This window comes from Trachemys scripta, chromosome 1, assembly GCF_013100865.1.
Source record: "Trachemys scripta elegans isolate TJP31775 chromosome 1, CAS_Tse_1.0, whole genome shotgun sequence".
Classification (NCBI taxonomy): domain Eukaryota; kingdom Metazoa; phylum Chordata; order Testudines; family Emydidae; genus Trachemys; species Trachemys scripta.
The window spans coordinates 230,573,814-230,593,831 of NC_048298.1; the positions used below are offsets into that span (position 1 = coordinate 230,573,814).

At 42.4% G+C, this 20,018-nt stretch overlaps 1 protein-coding gene across 1 annotated transcript in view; it reads right to left on the reverse strand.

The window, feature by feature from the left end:
• The window catches only part of AFF3 (AF4/FMR2 family member 3), a 190,101-nt gene that overhangs the window by 50,600 nt on the left and 119,483 nt on the right, over positions 1–20,018 (reverse strand). Inside the window, exon 6 of the mRNA XM_034774253.1 lies at positions 5,471–5,636. Within this exon, the coding sequence (XP_034630144.1) occupies positions 5,471–5,636 (166 nt within the window). The remainder of the gene's footprint in view (positions 1–5,470; positions 5,637–20,018) is intronic.

The following is a 20,018-nucleotide window of genomic DNA, read 5'->3' on the forward strand; positions in this document are numbered from 1 at the left end:
AAAAAAAAAAAAAAAAGCCGCGATCCGCGGCAATTCGGCGGCAAGTCCTTCGCTCCGAGAGGGAGTGATGGCCCCGCCGACGAACGGCCGGACGTGCTGCCCCCCTCTTCATTGGCCGCCCCAGGCACCTGCTTGCTACGCTGGTGCCTGGAGCCGGCCCTGGTGGAAGTTAAAAACGAGTGAGTCCCACTACCAAAAGTAAAGGACATGTCCAAAGTTAGTTTGGTGGCAAACTCATCTTTAACTCTCAGTATGCCAACCAGAAAATACAACTGGGGCTTCTCCAGGGGCCTGTGGAAGCTGAAAACTGTTTGAAAAACAAAACAGTCAAAAAGGAGAAAAGGTGAAAAAAGAGTTAAATCTAACAGGGAAACAAATCTGGAGAAGAGACAGGTGCCTAATGACCTTTTAGTCAATCTACCTAGATATATACGCTCTTTTTATTTACTTAATATAAAGACTCTGCGTATGCTATGAGCGAGGGGTGTGATTCCCAGCTTGTATACACGTGCTGGCACTAGCTCACTAACAGCTAGCGTGAGTATAAACAGTAGTGTAGCTGCAATAGCACAGGCAGTGGTGGCAAGGCTTAGCCAGGTTGAGGACGTATCCATGGGTTTCAGGTGGGTTCACACTCGGTGCTGCTGCTCCCTGTGGTACTGTGGCTACGTCATTATTTATACTCGTGCTAGCTCAGAAGAGAGTTAGCGCCGCTATGTGTACGTGAGCTGGGAATCACACTCGTAGCTTGTGGTGTAGACATAGCAGAAGAGAAGTGGGTCAATGACACTGATATATAAGATCGGAGGGGATACCAAGAATATACAGGGAGCTCCTCAGCCAACAGTGCCCAAAACCACAGTGCTCATTGCAGGGTCAGTATTTTGCACCCTGCTGATGTGGGGAGGGCAGAGCCCTGCAAATCTTGTTAGCTTTGACAGATGCTGGCCAGGGCCTAAGGCCCAATATTACCTCCTGGGATGATAGTGTCACAGAAAAACACTTATAGGTACACTTGAAAAGAAGAAAACTGGTGTATGTTAGTCAGTACAGAGAAGAGGAATGGGACATTTAGTCTTCACAGCCTTTCCAAGTGCCTGGGCCTGGTTCAGTATAAAGCAGGACAGAGAAATCCATGTCCTTTGTGTTGTTGTCACTAGAGTCAGCTGTGCTGTAGCAGCCACTGTGTCTCTGTCCCATGCAGCTGCTTTGCCACTTCTCTCCCAGCAGCTCCTCTTCCAACCCATGCTTCATAGCAGCAGATCATGCGACAATGATAAAGGCTCACAGAAAGAATCAGGTTTTCTTCTAACACTGAACAAGGAGTGTTAGTAGAACTTTATTATCCCTAATGCTACTGCAAACCTTCTCAGCCCCTATTCCTACTTACAGATTTAAAGAGTTAGGATACATAGGCTCACACTGCACAGTGGGAATTGGAGGAGGCTCGGAGAGGAGGCTGCCTTAACACTCTCTCCCCCTGCTTAAATTTCCAGTGACGGGAGGGATGAAAAACAGAGAATCCTCTCCAAGGGGTGAGTGGGGTAAGAGGTAAAGGGGGAAATCTATGGGGGAGGAGTGGGAGGCGCCACTCAAAGTGAGATGCCTGGGAAGTAGGAAGGTCCACCAGGGGTGGGGATATGAAACCTTGTGGGAGGGATGGAGTGATAACTGGAAACTACATGCTAATAGCTTAAAGCCTCAACTAGATGGCACCAGGGCACCTGCCCTTCCCTCCCCAAAACAGCCATCCACCCAATTACAGTTGTCTCTCCTACACCACATACACCCCAATCTATTACTTCTGCAGACTTCTAAACAATTCCTCCTTTACAGAGACCACCATGCTAACTTATTGGAGGAAAGCACAACAGTGCCAGACTCCTAGAATTTGGAGAGTAGGAAGTTTAGTCCCTTCAAGGAACTTCAGATCCAGTTATCCCTCACCATCCCAAACCCAAATTGTCATTGGAATGAACAGACCTCACTCAAGGATGCCACACATGGCATCGGTCCTTCAACTAGGCACATGAAGTCAATCCCTCTACCAGCACCCTCATTCATGGCCTCCATAGAGAGAGAGGATAGCAGCCTCAACTTCTGGATGATGAGTGCATGTTTGGCAGTCTACAAAACAGGCCTGTAGCAGGGCCACCTTGATCCTGCCTCTGTCTCAGTCCACAAATTATGCGGAGACCCTTTTGCTGGTTCAACACCCTGTGCAGTTTATTTACAGTCGCATCCTACCACCTTCACAGCATACCTAAGACCTTTCCCAGGCAGAGGAGAGCAATGTCTCTCTCCCTCTTACTGCCCTCTTCCCCCCTGTGCTCTTCTTTCCTGTGTCTATTTGTGGGCTCTTGGCTAAAGGCTTAATTGGCCTTTCTGCCCTGCCCCGCCCAAAAATTAGGCACAGCCTTGCATAGTCAGCTTCAATGTACTTCGCCTGATTGGGGCTGCTGTGAAGAGGGCTGACTCAGGCCTTTGTACCTAGCACTCTGTTACCTAGCCCCACTCACAATTTGAAACTGAATGAGACCTCTGAACTGACCTGCATCACTAAAACCTGGTTGGACGCTACCTCTGACTCTATTCTACCTCACTTACTCCATACACAAAGATCCAAAATGAGCTAGAAAAATAAAAGAGGAGGTGGAGCAGCAATCTTCTTTCCCTCTAAACGCAAAAGATGCCCCACCCCAGAAATAAAAACCTTTGAATATGTGCCTATGATCTTTGAGGTGAGGGGAAAAAAAGAACCTAAGACGATTTGTAGTCTACAGAACTCAATATGAAATCCCTATAAAAGTCCCTTATGGACTAATAGACCTGATGCCCAGCTGGAATGACCAGGTCCATCGTTCTTGGAGAGATCCCTTCTATGTACACATTGACAAAGGTACACTAGCAACCGATTTTTTGTCCTATAGAAAAATCATAGGTTTCACACAGGCAGTCTCTGAACCTGCACACACAGGCAGATACGTGCTGGACCTGATATAGCAGTGGACATTTAAGACATCACAAATGTCCTGCTCTGCTGGATCAACCATCACCTCATTCAGGTCAAAGTCATGGCCTTCCCCAGGCCCTCAAATCATATGTTCTAATGACAAGGGACCAACAATCTGGTAGAACAGTACAATCACCTGATGACCACAATTATCTATAACTTCAACCCACGTAGAGGTAGCCCTACGGATTTTGAGAGGACGTGTGAAAAATACTTTGGGGGAGCCAGTTCCTCCAAGTCCACATGACCTCTGGTCCTAATTAACATCCTTTCTGCCCAGCATCATGAAAACTCTAGCCTGACTTGGTCAATTAACTTCCCTCCTCTTATGCTCTTTACCTGAAGAAAAGAGAACTAACTATTTTCAATTCCATGCCGTACAGACACGGACTCACACACACTTCCATTTTGGCTTATGTGGGTGCCCACCATGCTGGATTTTCCCTTCACACCAATTTCTTCTTCTCCATTTCCTCACAGCAGGTCACTGGTCTTTTCCCCTGTTTCTTCCTTCTTTGCCCCCTGCTGGCCTAAGACCCCCCCTTCTCCTTTTCTTGCCTCCTCCCTCCCAATTTTTAGGTGTGTGGAGACACCATATGGAAGGAAAAGATTGAGACATAAAGGCAGATGTCCATAGTGTGGAACTGGAGAAAGAGGATAGAATCTGCAGGGAAAGGGTGAGAACTTGAGTGGAAGGAGACCAATGGGGAGAGGAAGAAATAGGACAGTAAAGAGAGGGAGAGGGGCAAGGAGAGCCCAGGAATGTAGAAAAAGAGGAAAGAAAAGGGAAGGCCAGAGGAATAGATTTGGGGGAGGAGAAAGGAGAAACCAAAAATTAACTGAAAGTGAATCTGAAAAACACTGAGAGGCCGAGAGAAGGCAAGAAAATTGTTGAGTAAAGAAAGAACAACAAAAACAAGGGAGACATGCTACAGTATGCTCTTGAGACTTTTGTATTTGGTGTCAAAATGTTACATAACATACATACTGTATTTTGGATTTTTATAATAAGGGAATGTAATTCTTTATGATGAGGAGAGATTGTGAGACACGGTTGTCATGATCCTGTGTCGTATGGTAAAGGGGAATTACCTGTCTGGGGTTGGGATGTGTTTACAGTCTTAATGCTGGATTTTTGAATACTTTTACATATATTTGTGTGTTTATGTGTGTGTGGGTCAGGGGAATATATAAGGTTGTTTGCAGCCTTAAGAGGTTATCCAGCCAAGCCTCCTGCACGGAGGCAGGAGCAAGTATACCTAGACCATTCCTGACAGGTGTTTGTCTAACCTGTTCTTAAAAACCTCCAATGATGGGGATTCCACAACCTCCCCTGGAAGCCTATTCCAGTCTGTAACTACCCTTATTGTTAGAAAGCTTTGCCTAATAGCTATTTAAATCTCCCTTGCTGCAGATTTAGACAATTACTTCTTGTCCTACCTTCAGTGGACATGGGGAACAATTAATCACAGTCCTCTTTATAACTGCCCTTAACATATTTAAAGACTTATCATATCTCCCTCGCCACTGTTCATTTCTCAAGACTAAACATGCCTTGTTTTTTAAACTTCTCTTAGGTTTTCTAAACCTTATATCAGGGTTTTTTTTGCTTTTCTCTGGACTCTCTCCAGTTTGTACACATCTTTCCTAAAATGTGGTATGCAGAACTGGACACAGAACTCCAGTTGAGACCCGACAAGTGCCAAGTAGAGAGGCACAATTACTACATGCCTTACGTGCCACATGCCTGGTACTACATCCCAGAATATTAGCCTTTTTTGCAACTGCATCACACTGTTGGCTCATATTACATTTGTGATCTTCTAGAGCCGTCACATACTTTTTCAGAAGAACTACACCCTAGCTAGTTATTCCCCATTTTGTAGTTGTGAATTTGCTTTTTCCTTCCTAAGTGTAGTACTTGGCACATATCCTATTGAATCTCATCTCGTTGATTTTAGACCAATGCTCCAATTTGTCAAGGCCATTTTGAATTCTAACCCCATCCTCTGAAATGCTTGGAACACCTCCCAGCATGGTGTCATCCACAAATTTTATAAGCATACTCTTGACTTTATTATCCAAGTTATTAATAAAAATATTGAATAGTACCAGACCCACGACAGACCCCTGCAGGATCTCAATAGATACGTTCTCCCAGTTTGACAGTGAAACATCGATAATTACTCTGAATACAGTCTTTAAATCAGTTATGCATTCACCTTATAGTAATTTAATCTAGATCACATTTTCCTAGTTGGCATATCTTTTTTGTGTTTGCTTTTGTTGAGAAATGTATTTCAGAATGGACAGGGGATCCCGGGGCCTCCCCCATTCCTGTTTTTTTTTTTTTGGCCTCCCCCCACAGCCTCCCTATGTTTTCTTGGCTAGTTAAGAGCCCGAGTGGGTGTAATAGCTCGGCTGCCACCCTGAATCCTAAAGCACAGGAGTCCTTACCTCTGGGCTGGAGTAATGAGAGGGCTTGCTGCCGTCACTCTCACAGGAACTGCTTTCACTCTCTGAGTCAGATTCGGAACTGCTCTCGGATTCACTGGAGCTGCTGCTGCTTGACCTCTTGCTGGAGAGCCCCGAGGTTCTGCTACTGGGCTGCGGCACGACAATGCTGCCAGCCCCACGCACAACCCACCAAGGGGGAAAGAAAAACAAACAAACAACATAAAACAAACAAAAAAATAACAGTTCCACTTTCTGCTATTTTTAGGGGGCTAGCTCACAGCTGTCTGAATATTGGCAACCTGGGCTTTGCTGTTTTTAAAAATAAGTGGTCAGATGGGTTGAAAATAACTTTCTTTTAATGGCAAAAATACCCAAGTTGAATGTTAGTTCCTTACTAATACACCATTAGCAGCTCTTCCTTCTATGAGAAAAGGATCGTATTTTCATTTCCGGTTGCCTTTTTCATATTTAACAGAAGTTTGAAGAGTACATGTCAAGTCCGACGGTTTAAAATGATCAAATTTTAGAAAAAACAGAATATAGAAAACAGTCTCACAATGTCTACTGAATACTCATTAGCCCAGAGGGGAAAGCAGCAAGATGGTAAAGATTAAGAGTTAGTAAACTGGCATGTACTCCATAGTACTTGTCACTGGTCAATTAAAAAAAAAACCCATAGAGTAATGTCTCTTTGGAGTTTTCTGCTGACACCACTCTTTTGTATTCTTTCCATGTATTAGTTAAATAGAGATGATTTAGTTAGCTATATGCACAGCTATATTTACACAGACCTCTGCTAGATCTAAGGCTCTGATCCTGCAAACACGTAAGCATATGCTTAAACACATGAGCAGTCAATAGGACGACTTAGATTCTTAAAAGTTAAGAGAAGAACAGGAGTACTTGTGGCACCTTAGAGACTAACAAATTTATTAGAGCATAAGCTTTCGTGGACTACAGCCCACTTCTTCGGATGCATATAGAATGGAACATATAATGAGGAGATATATATACACACATACAGAGAGCATAAACAGGTGGGAGTTGTCTTACCAACTCTGAGAGGCCAATTAATTAAGAGAAAAAAAACTTTTGAAGTGATAATCAAGCTAGCCCAGTACAGACAGTTTGATAAGAAGTGTGAGAATACTTACAAGGGGAGATAGATTCAATGTTTGTAATGGCTCAGCCATTCCCAGTCCTTATTCAAACCGGAGTTGATTGTGTCTAGTTTGCATATCAATTCTAGCTCAGCAGTCTCTCTTTGGAGTCTGTTTTTGAAGTTTTTCTGTTGTAATATAGCCACCCGCAGGTCTGTCACTGAATGACCAGACAGGTTAAAGTGTTCTCCCACTGGTTTTTGAGTATTTTGATTCCTGATGTCAGATTTGTGTCCATTAATTCTTTTGCGTAGAGACTGTCCGGTTTGGCCAATGTACATGGCAGAGGGGCATTGCTGGCACATGATGGCATATATCACATTGGTAGATGTGCAGGTGAACGAGCCCCTGATGGTATGGCTGATGTGATTAGGTCCTATGATGATGTCACTTGAATAGATATGTGGACAGAGTTGGCATCGGGGTTTGTTACAAGGATAGGTTCCTGGGTTAGTGGTTTTGTTCAGTGATGTGTGGTTGCTGGTGAGTATTTGCTTTAGGTTGGGGGGTTGTCTGTAAGCGAGGACAGGTCTGTCTCCCAAGATCTGTGAGAGTAAAGGATCATCTTTCAGGATAGGTTGTAGATCTCTGATGATGCGCTGGAGAGGTTTTAGTTGGGGGCTGAAGGTGACAGCTAGTGGTGTTCTGTTATTTTCTTTGTTGGGCCTGTCTTGTAGGAGGTGACTTCTGGGTACTCGTCTGGCTCTGTCAATCTGTTTTTTCACTTCAGCAGGTGGGTATTGTAGTTTTAAGAATGCTTGATAGAGATCTTGTAGGTGCTTGTCTCTATCCGAGGGATTGGAGCAAATGCGGTTATATCTTAGAGCTTGGCTGTAGACAATGGATCGTGTGGTGTGTCCTGGATGGAAGCTGGAGGCATGTAGGTAAGTGTAGCGGTCAGTAGGTTTCCGGTATAGGGTGGTATTGATGTGACCATCGCTTATTAGCACAGTAGTGTCCAGGAAATGGACCGCTTGTGTGGATTGATCTAGGCTGAGGTTGATGGTGGGATGGAAATTATTGAAATCATGGTGAAATTCCTCAAGGGCTTCTTTTCCATGGGTCCAGATGATGAAGATGTCATCAATGTAGCGCAAGTAGAGTAGGGGCGTTAGGGGACGAGAGCTAAGGAAGCGTTGTTCTAAGTCAGCCATAAAAATGTTGGCATATTGTGGGGCCATGCGGGTACCCATAGCAGTGCCGCTGACTTGAAGGTATATATTGTCCCCAAATGTGAAATAGTTGTGGGTGAGGACAAAATCACAAAGTTCAGCCACCAGGTTAGCTGTGACATTATCAGGGATACTGTTCCTGATAGCTTGTAGTCCATCTTTGTGTGGAATATTGGTGTAGAGGGCTTCTACGTCCATAGTGGCCAGGATGGTGTTTTCTGGAAGATCACCGATGGATTGTAGTTTCCTCAGGAAGTCAGTGGTGTCTCGAAGATAGCTGGGAGTGCTGGTAGCGTAGGGTCTTAGGACAGAGTCTACATAACCAGACAAGCCTGATGTTAGGGTGCCAATGCCTGAGATGATGGGGCGTCCAGGATATCCAGGTTTATGGATCTTGGGTAGCAAATAGAATACCCCTGGTCGGGGTTCTAGGCATGTGTCTGTACGGATTTGTTCCTGTGCTTTGTCAGGGAGTTTTTTTAGCAGATGGTGTAGTTTCTTTAGGTAATCCTCAGTGGGATCAGAGGATAATGGCCTGTAGAATGTGGTGTTAGAGAGCTGTCTAGCAGCCTCCTGGTCATATTCCAATTTATTCATGATGACGACAGCACCTCCTTTGTCAGCCTTTTTGATTATGATGTCAGGGTTGTTTCTGAGGCTGTAGATGGCGTTGTGTTCAGCATGGCTGAGGTTATGTGGCAAGTGATGTTGCTTTTCCACAATTTCAGCCTTTGCACGTCGACGGAAGCAATCTATGTAGAAATCCAGTCTGTTGTTTCGACCGTCCGGAGGAGTCCATGCAGAATCCTTTTTTTTGTAGTGCTGGTAGGGAGGATTCTGTGGGTTAGTATGCTGTTCAGAGGTATGTTGGAAATATTCTTTGAGTCGGAGACGTCGAAAGTAGGATTCTAGGTCACCGCAGAACTGTATCATATTCATGGGTCTGGAGGGACAAAAGGAGAGGCCCCGAGATAGGACAGACTCTTCTGCTGGGCTAAGAGTATAGCTGGAAAGATTAACAATATTGCTGGGTGGGTTAAGGGAACTACTGTTGTGGCTGCTTGTGGCATGTAGCAGTTTAGATAGTTTAGTGTCCTTTTTCCTTTGTAGAGAGGCAAAGTTTGTCTTGTAAATGGCTTGTCTAGTTTTTGTAAAGTCTATCCATGAGGAAGTTTGTGTGGAAGGTTGGTTTCTTATGAGAGTATCCAGTTCTGAGAGCTCATTCTTAATCTTTCCCTGTTTGCTGTATAGGATGCTGATCAGGTGGTTTCGCAGTTTCTTTGAGAGTGTGTGACACAGTCTCTCAGCATAGTCTGTGTGATATGTAGATTGTAATGGATTTTTTACCTTTAGTCCTTTTGGTATGATGTCCATCTGCTTGCATTTGGAAAGGAAGATGATGTCTGTCTGTATCTGTACGAGTTTTTTCATGAGGTTGATGGATTTCCATTCCATACGGCTAAATGCAGTGCCTTGCATAATGACAGGTTTCAGAGTAACAGCCGTGTTAGTCTGTATCCGCAAAAAGAAGAACAGGAGTACTTGTGGCACCTTAGAGACTAACAAATTTATTAGAGCATAAGCTTTCGTGGACTACAGCCCACTTCTTCGGATGCATATAGAATGGAACATATATTGAGGAGATATATATACACACATACAGAGAGCATAAACAGGTGGGAGTTGTCTTACCAACTCTGAGAGGCCAATTAATTAAGAGAAAAAAAACTTTTGAAGTGATAATCAAGCTAGCCGAGTACAGACAGTGTGATAAGAAGTGTGTATATATATCTCCTCATTATATGTTCCATTCTATATGCATCCGAAGAAGTGGGCTGTAGTCCACGAAAGCTTATGCTCTAATAAATTTGTTAGTCTCTAAGGTGCCACAAGTACTCCTGTTCTTCTTTTTGCGGATACAGACTAACACGGCTGTTACTCTGAAACTTAAAAGTTAAGCACATCCGTAAGTTTTTGCAGGATTGGGTCATTAAATTTATGGAGCCACAGACCACAGAAAAATATATTCTTTTCACAGGTAACTAATTGACCACACATATTAAAGTATCAGAGAGCCATAAACATCTGAGATGGAAATGACCTACGTATTGAGTCATCCAACACATTCCTCAGGCAATGGAGGCTTCCCTGCAGTACAGTACATTTTCGAGTGATTTGTCCAGCCTGGTTTTACGTGACTCATATGAATGGAGCTTTCACTTCATCCCGTGGGAAACTACTCTGCAGCCTAACAGAGCTCACTGCAATATGTTTTTCCTACTATTCAGTCTAAATTTGTCCTCCTAACTTATTGTTGCTGTTTCTTATTTAAACTCATTACTCAGAGTGATCACCTTAAACCATTCTCCTCCCCCCTTGGTATTTACACCCTTCAAATATTTGTAGACTGTTATTCTGTCCCCTGGCAGACATCTCTCAGCCAAGTTATACATATGTAGCTTCTCTGATCTTTCCTCATAAGTCAATACTACCTCCAGGTGCTGGATCATTTTTATGGCTCTTTTCTGAACTCTTTCCAATTTGTCTGTATCTTTCTGATAACGGGAAGCCCAAAACTGAACACAGTATTGCAGGTGTGTTCTCACCAGAGCCACATAAAGAGGGACTATTTCCTTGTTGTTCCTTGATGCACACCTCCTGCATATGTAGAGCTAAATTATACTGACTTTTTGGCTGTAATATCATATTTGAAACTCATGTAGTTTGCTGCCCATTAATACCCTTATATCGCTTTCAGAATTACTGCTTCCAGGATTCTCTCACCGAATAGGTGCATTTTGGATGATTTCCCTCCACAGATATTAGCTTGCATTTTTTTTCAAACTGAATCTCATTTTGTTATTTACTGCCCAGGTTTCCAGATGCCTTTGATTTATTTCTCTGTCCTCACTGGTGTCTGAAACAACTCCTAATTTAGTATCAAATGCAAACTGAATTAAATGGTTGTTCACTTCCTCTTCCAGACCATTAATACAGATGTTAAATGAGTCCAAGCCAAACACCCTGGTATCCCAGTAATCATATTCTCCCAGCTCAGAACACCACTGTTTATCATTACCCTTGCTTACATCCTTCAATCCATATCTGGTCTTATCATAGTCTCCTTATCCAAGCTAATATGAATTAATTTTGAGAGATATTTTGTCTCAAATAATTAATTACAATTCAAATATACTACATCTAGTGCTTTCTTTTCATCCATTAATTCCATCCAGAAAGCAAGAATCTGATACCTGAGCCAAGTCTTTTGAGAGAAGAAATTTATGGGTAAGATTCTTTCTTAAATTGAGATCCACTCAGTGTAGGAAAGAGGAAAGGCAGTCAGAGAACCAGTTATAGCTCCCTGATTCTCTGCTCTGTGGAGCTCCTGGTCCCTGCCCCAGCAGGCTGCTCTCACTTAGGCCAGCTGTTAAAGGTCCACAAAGGACCATCTGCCTGATATGAACCAGTGTAGCAGCACTGTAGCCATGTTCCCTCCCACCCTTAATATGTCCCCTTCCTACAGTCGTTAATTTGTAATGAAAAAGGTGCCAGGGCTCAAGCAATTAGGTGCCGGGGTTCAAGTAATTTTTTTACTTTCATAACTGACGCAGCAAACCCAGAGGTGCTGGAGCTATGAACCGCTGGGCCCTGGCAAGTCCTGGCACAAATTAAGCACTGCCTTCCTGCCTCTTGGCATGTCCCCTACCCAGGACCGGGCATAGGAGCTGGTTCCATTGGCTTTATGATAACTGAGCCTCCCTGCACTGGGAGAATTCTCATCTCAGTATCTAGCCCCTTTGTACTGCCTGGGGGCAGAAAGGAACCAGACCACATAGGAAATCTGTCCCTGTGTGTTTTGATTAAAACAATAAATAAAATGTAGCGAATGAAGCGAGAGCAGCTGGAATTTATTTACATTTGCCTAAGAATTCCAATCAAGGATCCCCTTTCAGAGGCAGAAATTTTACACTAACAGAGGCCCATACCACTTAGATAGTCTAGTGCAGCAGAGACTAGTAAAGGAGAGTATACAATCCCTTTTCTATGCTAAGGTGTTTATTATCATGTCCAGACGTACCCAGACACAGTGAGTGCCTTTAAAAACTCACCAGTTGTTGGTTTTACTATTATTTGTAATATCTCCTTGTTCAATTGGTTAAATGTGGGAAACACAAAATTTTCAGAGCACCCATTTGTAGAGCAGTGATAAGAGACACATAGATACTTGAAATAATAAGCCTGACTGGAAAAAGACTCCTGAAGTTTGTTCATTACTTTGGGACCAATCAGTAGTGTGCACATGTGATAGGTCCAGTAAATCAGAGATGGGCATTTCTCACTTTCTTTACTTACAGTAATAGATTCTAGTTACTAGCCTTGCTAATGAAATGGTGAGAACAAAGTAAGTCACAATGTGACAATTCTTTCAGGAAATGTGAAAAGACAAGTGCTTTTTCTGATGGAGTGGTTTAGGGAGCCAGTGTTCTGAGAGTGTCCTACTTTAATAGATTCTTAGTCCTTCTCAGAAAATCATTGTCAGTGTCTGTCTGACAAGCTTCTTCAACATCACAGAACATCTGCACATTTATGTCCTGCCTCTGGTGGTTGTGGTTTTAATTTCTAGCCCATCATTTTTGTTTGGCATTGATTAAAGTATTCAGAATTCCTAGACAGGGGATGAGGGATAAAAAGCAGTAATATTTCTTTCTTGTTGTGACATGAAATGTTTTTTCTAGGCTGTTGAATAGAAATCATTACTACAGCCATACGTATAAAATATAACTCTTGAACTCTTCACAAACATCTGGAAATCTATATTTGCAGCTCTAATGGTAGCCAATATGCTAAAAAAATAAAATAAAAACTACACAAATGTTTTTCTATTTCAATTGATACTGTGATAATCTCCTATCCCCCTACTATCTCCAGGGCTGTGAATGCACCATGATTTTGAAAAGTTTCATTGGACTTTGGTGGTTCAGTATAAAAACACTTGCATGTTTCCTTTTACTTTCTTTTTAAAAACCATCGACCACGGATATGGTTCAATCATAGAATCATAGAATCACAGAATATCATTCAATGAATGCTACTTTGAACTTCTCTTGTTTAAGCATGCTAGACCATGCAGTCAAAATAAAACATAGACATGCATTTTAATCCCTGTGACAAACAACATACACAACAGTATATGGACTTATGTCTTAGCGTCAATTATTGCATGTTGGAAATGGTATTTTTATTTTAAGCAACCAAACAAAAATATGGGTAGTAACTACCCGTCCAAAGCCCTGTCATGAGAATACCCACTCTGATTGGCCTAAGAGAGCAAGACATTACTCTACAGAGGGCGCCAAAAGCTCAGTGAGGTACTTAGGCTACGTCTACACTATGAGCTAGAGGTGGGATTCCCAGGTCAAGTAGACATACTCACACTAGCTTTCATCTGAGCTAGCACACTAAAAATAGTAGTGTAGCTGTGGTAGCACAGGCTGTGGCTAACAGCCCCACGTACATACCCAAGGGTTGAGGTGGGTTTGTACTCAAGGCAGCTAGCATGGTGCTTCCGCTGCCTGTGCTACTGTGGTTATACTACTATTTTTAGCACACTAGCTCAGATGAGAGCTAGCGTGTGTCCGTGTGAGCAAGGAATCATACGTAACTCTTAGACAGAAGAACATCGAATGCATTGCAGTAATCCAGCTCAGGGTAACAAAGACATGCATTATGGATATCAGGTCAGGATGCCAGAGAAAGCGGTGCAGTCCGGCACTATTATTAAATTGATTCAAAGGAAATAAAGCAGTCCTGACTACTGCTGACCCTCTAGAGCCTGTTTCACCAGTGCCTTTCATTTTGGTAGCATTTTATCCCCACTTTGAAGAGCTATAAATGATAACCAAGATTGCAAGAGAGTGGAAAATCAAGCCCTTGAACTTCAGTATTAGACCCTGATCAAGGATCATGCCAAGGCTACATGACAGACAGACTGATCCTCTGAAACATCTTCCCATCAAAGACTGGGAAGGCTAGGAAAATGTTCACTCTTCCTGCTTTCAACCCCCACAGATCTATATAATTTCACTTTGCTAAGGTTTAAATTTATCCAGATTTTTGCTTGCAACTTGCTGTTTTGCTCAGTAAGACAGTCCCTTTGACACTGTATAGTATATTAATTTCCATGTCTGGAAATTGAAAAAATATAACTGGTGTCATCTGCATAGCAGTGATAATCTAAACTATTCTTGTTCTAAATCTGACTCTAAAGGCCCATATACAAAGCAGCATGAAAACTATCACAGCCAGAGCAGACCCATGGGAAACTCCACAAGTGTTCCAGCCACTAGATGCTACCATGATGAGTGCCAGAGAAATGGCTCTACAAAAATATAGAAATAAATACATGAAAAGTGACAAGTGGAATTCTCAAGAGACTGAGACTAACTATGGGGTATGACCAATATTCAGTTTATTACATACTGTCATAATACTAATAACACTGTCATAGCCAACCTGTTCTTCAGCTGGTTCAACTGGATCTGATGACCCAACATGCCAAAGGACGCTGATGGATCTTAAAACACCAAGAAGGATAGGACACTTCTATCCATTATGGTTTGCACATCATTAATGACCCTGAATGGGGCAGGCTGCAATTTAGCTTACAGATCATTACCTTCAAGATGTGCCACCATGTTTTCTAGGATCTTGGCCAAACATTGCAGGTAAGAAATCAGCCTTGAATTTCACTGTAAAATTGGATAGAGCAAGATCTTATTTAATGTTCAACACTGCCACAACCTTTTAGCCAGCAAAAGAGTGATAATTTCCTTCAATAAAAGAGGGATGTTGAGATAAACTATGTCAGAGGGAACATTCTGGCCCATGTATATTTTCAGGAGTCTCTGTGGAAAAAAAAACCCACTGGAAGAAGGAGTGAGAAGAGCTGCCTTTGCTAAACAAATGACATTGGTGGGGATCAGGTCAGTTTTGAGAAGTAAATGTGTTACCAGGAAAAGAAGTTGCTCTGGGTCTGAGAACACTGAAGATGTGGGAAATAACCTGGAGAAGGGAGTAAAGAGATTTCAAATGTTCCAAGGGCCCAGAAAATCTATTGCTGGCCTTGGAGAAGATTAAAAATCAAGGAAAATATGCCAGACGAGAGTTTCAGTAAGAAAACAACCATTTGATACAGAAGGCCAGATCCTCCGCTAGTGTAAATTGACATCGCTCCACTGACTTCAATTAAGTTACATCCATTTGCACCAGCTGAGGATCTGGCCCACAATAGGTAATAATGTTTCAGACTCTGCGATAAAACATGCCCCTAACGTTAAAGAAACCCTGCTTCCAGAGTCATTTCTTTCCCTCTCCCCCAACCCCAGATACATGCTTCTATAGTACAGTAGCATTCTTCCCAGTCCTTAAAACCAATTGGGGGCCATTACAGCACATGGTTCACTCCTTCTTTGTGGGGAGCAAATTCTGCATGGTAGTTCCTCAAAGTACAAACTGACAGCTTTGTGCCAAAATCTGTATCATTATCATTAATGCCTGGCACTAAAGATAGTGAGAGTCTCCCATGCACACAGTTGGGAATTTCCTAGTGCTGATAATTAGCAATGAATCACAGAGACAGGCAGCAATGGAAGTGCCCTCTTCTTGCTAGCATCCACATGTATCTTTCAAATACCCTTCACTGACTATCTATTTAAAACATGCTCATCACTTTGCACTTCAGGATTGGGCCATTAAACTGCTGTAACCTAATTTCTTGAAATACTGGTTCTAGAAGGCAGTAGAATACAAAGGAACAGTATTGGAATGCTAGCCTATCAGCATCTCTGATGGAAACTTTATTTAGTGCTCCCATCTGCAGATCACCACCTGTCTCCAGGTTTTAATATATGAAAAATGGCTTTGAGGCTAAAGCACAAAACTGAGAATCAGGAACCCTCTGTTCTAATTTCAGCTCTTCCATGGACTACCAGAGTGATCCCGATCTGGCTAATTGACTTCTCTATGCCTCCGTTTCATCACCTTCAAAATGGGGACAATAATATTTACCTGTTTTACAGTGTATTATGAGGTTTAATTCATTATTGTTTATAAAACACTTTGATAACTTTAGATAGAAAGTAGTACAGAAACAAGGTATTATTATTACATGGTCAGCAAATTATCTACCTGCTGATATATCCTGTGGTAACATTAATGACTGATTTTAGGTACCTAAGTAAATTGTTTTCAAAAATGCTTAAAAAATGGTTTACTAAAGACAAAGTGGGTAGCCCTACCAGGGCATCCTATTTGGGACTGAACACGCAAAGCAGATCTAATCACTTCCCTTTCTTCAGCAGAACTGTTCCCATGAGTCTATTAATATCTTTGGGAAACAGAGAAATGTTTTCATACTTCATTCATATAATGGATGAGATTGGAATGGAAGTCATGATGAGTGAGAGTCCTGGAGGTTGTTTGGCTTGTCACAATACATTATGCTTCTGTAAAAGTATTGCATTAGTTTAGCAGTGCCACCCTGGCACAGTGCAGCTAATAAAGTACAGCTGCCAAGAACAGAGTTCAGAGACTCCACCTATATTTTAACACTGTCCTTGGGAGTTGTTTCAATAGTTTCTGCTGACAAGACTGCAAATGTTTAAGCATAGGGGGAGGGCAGTAGCCTGCCCAACCAAAGGCTGAGAGTTCAATCCTTGAGAGGGCCCCTTAGGGATCTGGGGCAAAATCAGTCCTACTAGTGAAGGCAGAGGGCTGAACTCAATGACCTTTCAGGGGTCTCTTCCAGTTCTATGAGATAGGTATATCTCCATATTTTTTTTATTATTATCTAATAATGCAAATCTATGGCAAATCAGCTCTCCTTACCGAATCAGGGTTGTAGCATTTATGATGCTTGTAATTGCTAGAATATTAATCCCCCAAACCAAAATAAACTGAAAATAATATGAAAAAAAATCTCTCAAAATCACAGAAAACAAGGAAATTCAGTCTAACCTTTTTTAGGGCCCTCTTATATGGTTTGATTGTTACTAGAAGTAGCAGTGTGAAATGACAGCTCCCACCTTGAAAGGACATTGTAAGAATTAGAAAAATACTGAAGAAGCCAGCCAAAATAAGTACCCTCGTGCCAAAAGAGAAAAAAAAAATGATTAATTTTAATTAATAATGGCATCATTAGTATCAATCGTTCTATCAGACAGAGTGTGTGCCGGGGTCTGAGAGATGAAAGGGTGCTAAAAACCTGCAGTTGCATTAACTTAGGATGAAGTGATTAGTCAGCAGGCTGACAGCTGTGCTGGGAGCCTGGTGCCAGATTCCAATGTATGCTTTCCTCAGCTGCCAAGTGTTTGCTGGTCTCACCAGATAAATGGAGCATCAGCAGTGTTTTATTTGACCTGCTCACAAGAAAAATAAAGCAACTCCGACTTCCTCGGTGTGTTTGTCATTGACCTTGCATCAGCTGAATATGAGCAGCAAGATTCCCCGGTCCAGGAAAGTTAACTCTTTACAGAATGGGCCTTCAAATGTCTTTTCAATGGTAATAACTAGTCTCCTAAAAGCTGTAAATACTGTAACATGAAAAGAAAAAACTACAGACAGTGTCCACATTTCACATGCACTTCTCGGGATTAATGGGCCGAGGACTTACAATAGGCTTTGAAACCACACAGAGATACTCTATCAACTCGAGTTATCCTCCCTTTATCAGAATAAATCTGGGAGCCATTTCCAAAGAGATTTTTCTGAGGGTGAAGGAGAATGGGTTGCACGTGAAAGAAGTTGTGAAGAAAACTCAACCAAAAATAACATAGTACTGCATATCGGCTCCCTATGACTTGAGGGTTTTGATGGCTTTTGTTATTTCTCCTTCATCTATTCCCCACAGACTGTCTTTTCTTTTTCCTCCTCATTAATCTGCTCTTGTACACAGTTAGGAACCTTATATCTGAGAATCTTCAGTAGTGGTCTAGCCCAACCTCACATGCTGGGAGGAAAGCAGGCATGGTGCCTTTGAATCAGAGATCTAAAACCGTAGCTAGGATATACTCTCCAAACCTTTGATGTGCTTTATGTGAGGATCCTCTTTCATTGTGACTAATGTGCTATCAAACCAAGCAGACTGCAGTGGCATCATCACTCAAAGTGCTCTTTTCTCCCTCTCCAGCAAGCAGACAAGAAGGGATGTCCTGGCTGAGATCAGCCTTGTTGCTCATCACTTTGTGTGGCCTCCTCACAAGGTCTCAGGATCGAAAAGAGAATTTTATTTGTATCCCATCATACATCGATAGTATTTTAAAGTATTTTCAACGTTTATGTTACTCTGTCATTTTTGTTTAAACCAGTTCAGCTTCATGCTGCTTGGCACCCACAGAGCTGGCAAGGTGGGTTGGACGGCATACAATGACCATTGTGTTTTTTCATGTTCTATGGGCAAGGGGGAGAGAGAGTGGAGAGGGTAAGTTAATCAATTAACTTGCTATACAGCTTTAAAAATTTTACTGCATGTGAGAGCCAGAGTGTAACCAATTTTTCCCCCTCCCAATATCTCCTGGGCAGTGGGTGACACACCTAGGTCCATCATGCCACGGGGGCAAAAGCCAATCACACTCATGAGCACTTGTAGATGTAACGTGTAGAACTAGTGTTCATGGTAGTGATCACTTATATTTTTCATATCAAAGCTTTGGGCACTTTTTTACCGCTCTTGGAGTCCCTATAGTAAAAAAAAAAAAAAAAAGGTTCTGGGTGTTTGCTACTTTCAGACTTCACATTCCATGTGTTCCTCAAACCCCACCTCCTACCTAACGAGGGCAGCAAGATTGTACCCTTTAAGGACATTCTAGTCCCACTAGAATGGGGCGCTGCATGTGCCATCCTCCATGCAATTCCCTCCATCTCCTTGAGTGTTATAAGTTCATCTGCCCATCTGAGATCAGACTACTAAGGCTCACAGAAGAAGGTAAGCATGAGTGGAGTCAGGGTATCTATTCCCCACCAGAGTAAAAGCCACTCATATAACCTGGGTGACTTGGCTGATCAGTCAGAGATAGAAGAAGAAATGGCTCAGCTATGAATAAGAGGTTGTGGAGCTCAACATGGATTCCTCTCGGTCAGCAGAAAAAATGAAGTACAGTAATAGAGATCCAAGTCCTTCCACCTAGAAGAAGATTCCAAAGTTTATAGTCCTGTTAGGGAGACATTGCTTTAAAGAATATTCTTTACATCTGGGACCACAGGGGAAGAAAAGGGGAAGTGAGGTCTCTTCCCCCTCAGACAAGGAAGAAAGAAAGGAACTACAGTAGGGTTCCCATTGGACAGAAAGGAAGGCCTTACACCAGTTAGTGGAATGGAGATCTGTAATTTTCTAAAAGAGATAAGAGAGAGAGAAAGTGAACGAGCCACTAGGAATGAGCTGCAGGGTGTTGTCTGAAGACAATAGCAACCTGGCTTTGTGAGCAAACAAACTGGACTGATTCCTATAGCAGGAGATATATCGTCTGGGAAGGATCGGAGAACACTGCTAAAGAGAACACCATTTAGTCAGGCAGGGCCATGGCAGATTAAGGAATAGCAATAACATTGTCTAGTGGTCAGATCCTGTTAGGATTGGCCGCTATGGAAGATACTGTACCACGGTGATAAATGTGGTACAAAACTGTAGATAGAGATACAGACTAGAGAGCTAGGGAGCTTGAATTCTGAACTGAAGGATCAAATCACCAGGAAAAAGGGCCAAGTGGTATATGAACTAGATGACAGTAAATGCCTAGGTAACAAAATGGAGGAACTAGAGCTACTGGTGCAGGAAGTGAAACCAGATATTATAGGGATAACGGAAACATGGTGGAATAGTAGTCATGATTGGAGTACAGGTATTGAAGGCTATGTGCTGTTTAGGAAAGACAGAAATAAAGGCAAAGGTGGTGGGTAGCATTGTATATCAATGATGAGGTAGACTGTAAAGAAATAAGAAGTGATGGAATGGATAAGACAGAGTCTGTCTGGGCAAAAATCACGTTGGGAAAGAAAGCTACTAGAGCCTCCCTTGAGATAGTACTTGGGGTGTGCTACAGACCACTGGGATCCGATCTGGATATGGATGGAGACCTCTTTAATGTTTTTAATTAAGTAAACGCTAATGGGAATTGTGTGATCATGGGAGACTTTAACTTCCCAGATATAGACTGGAGG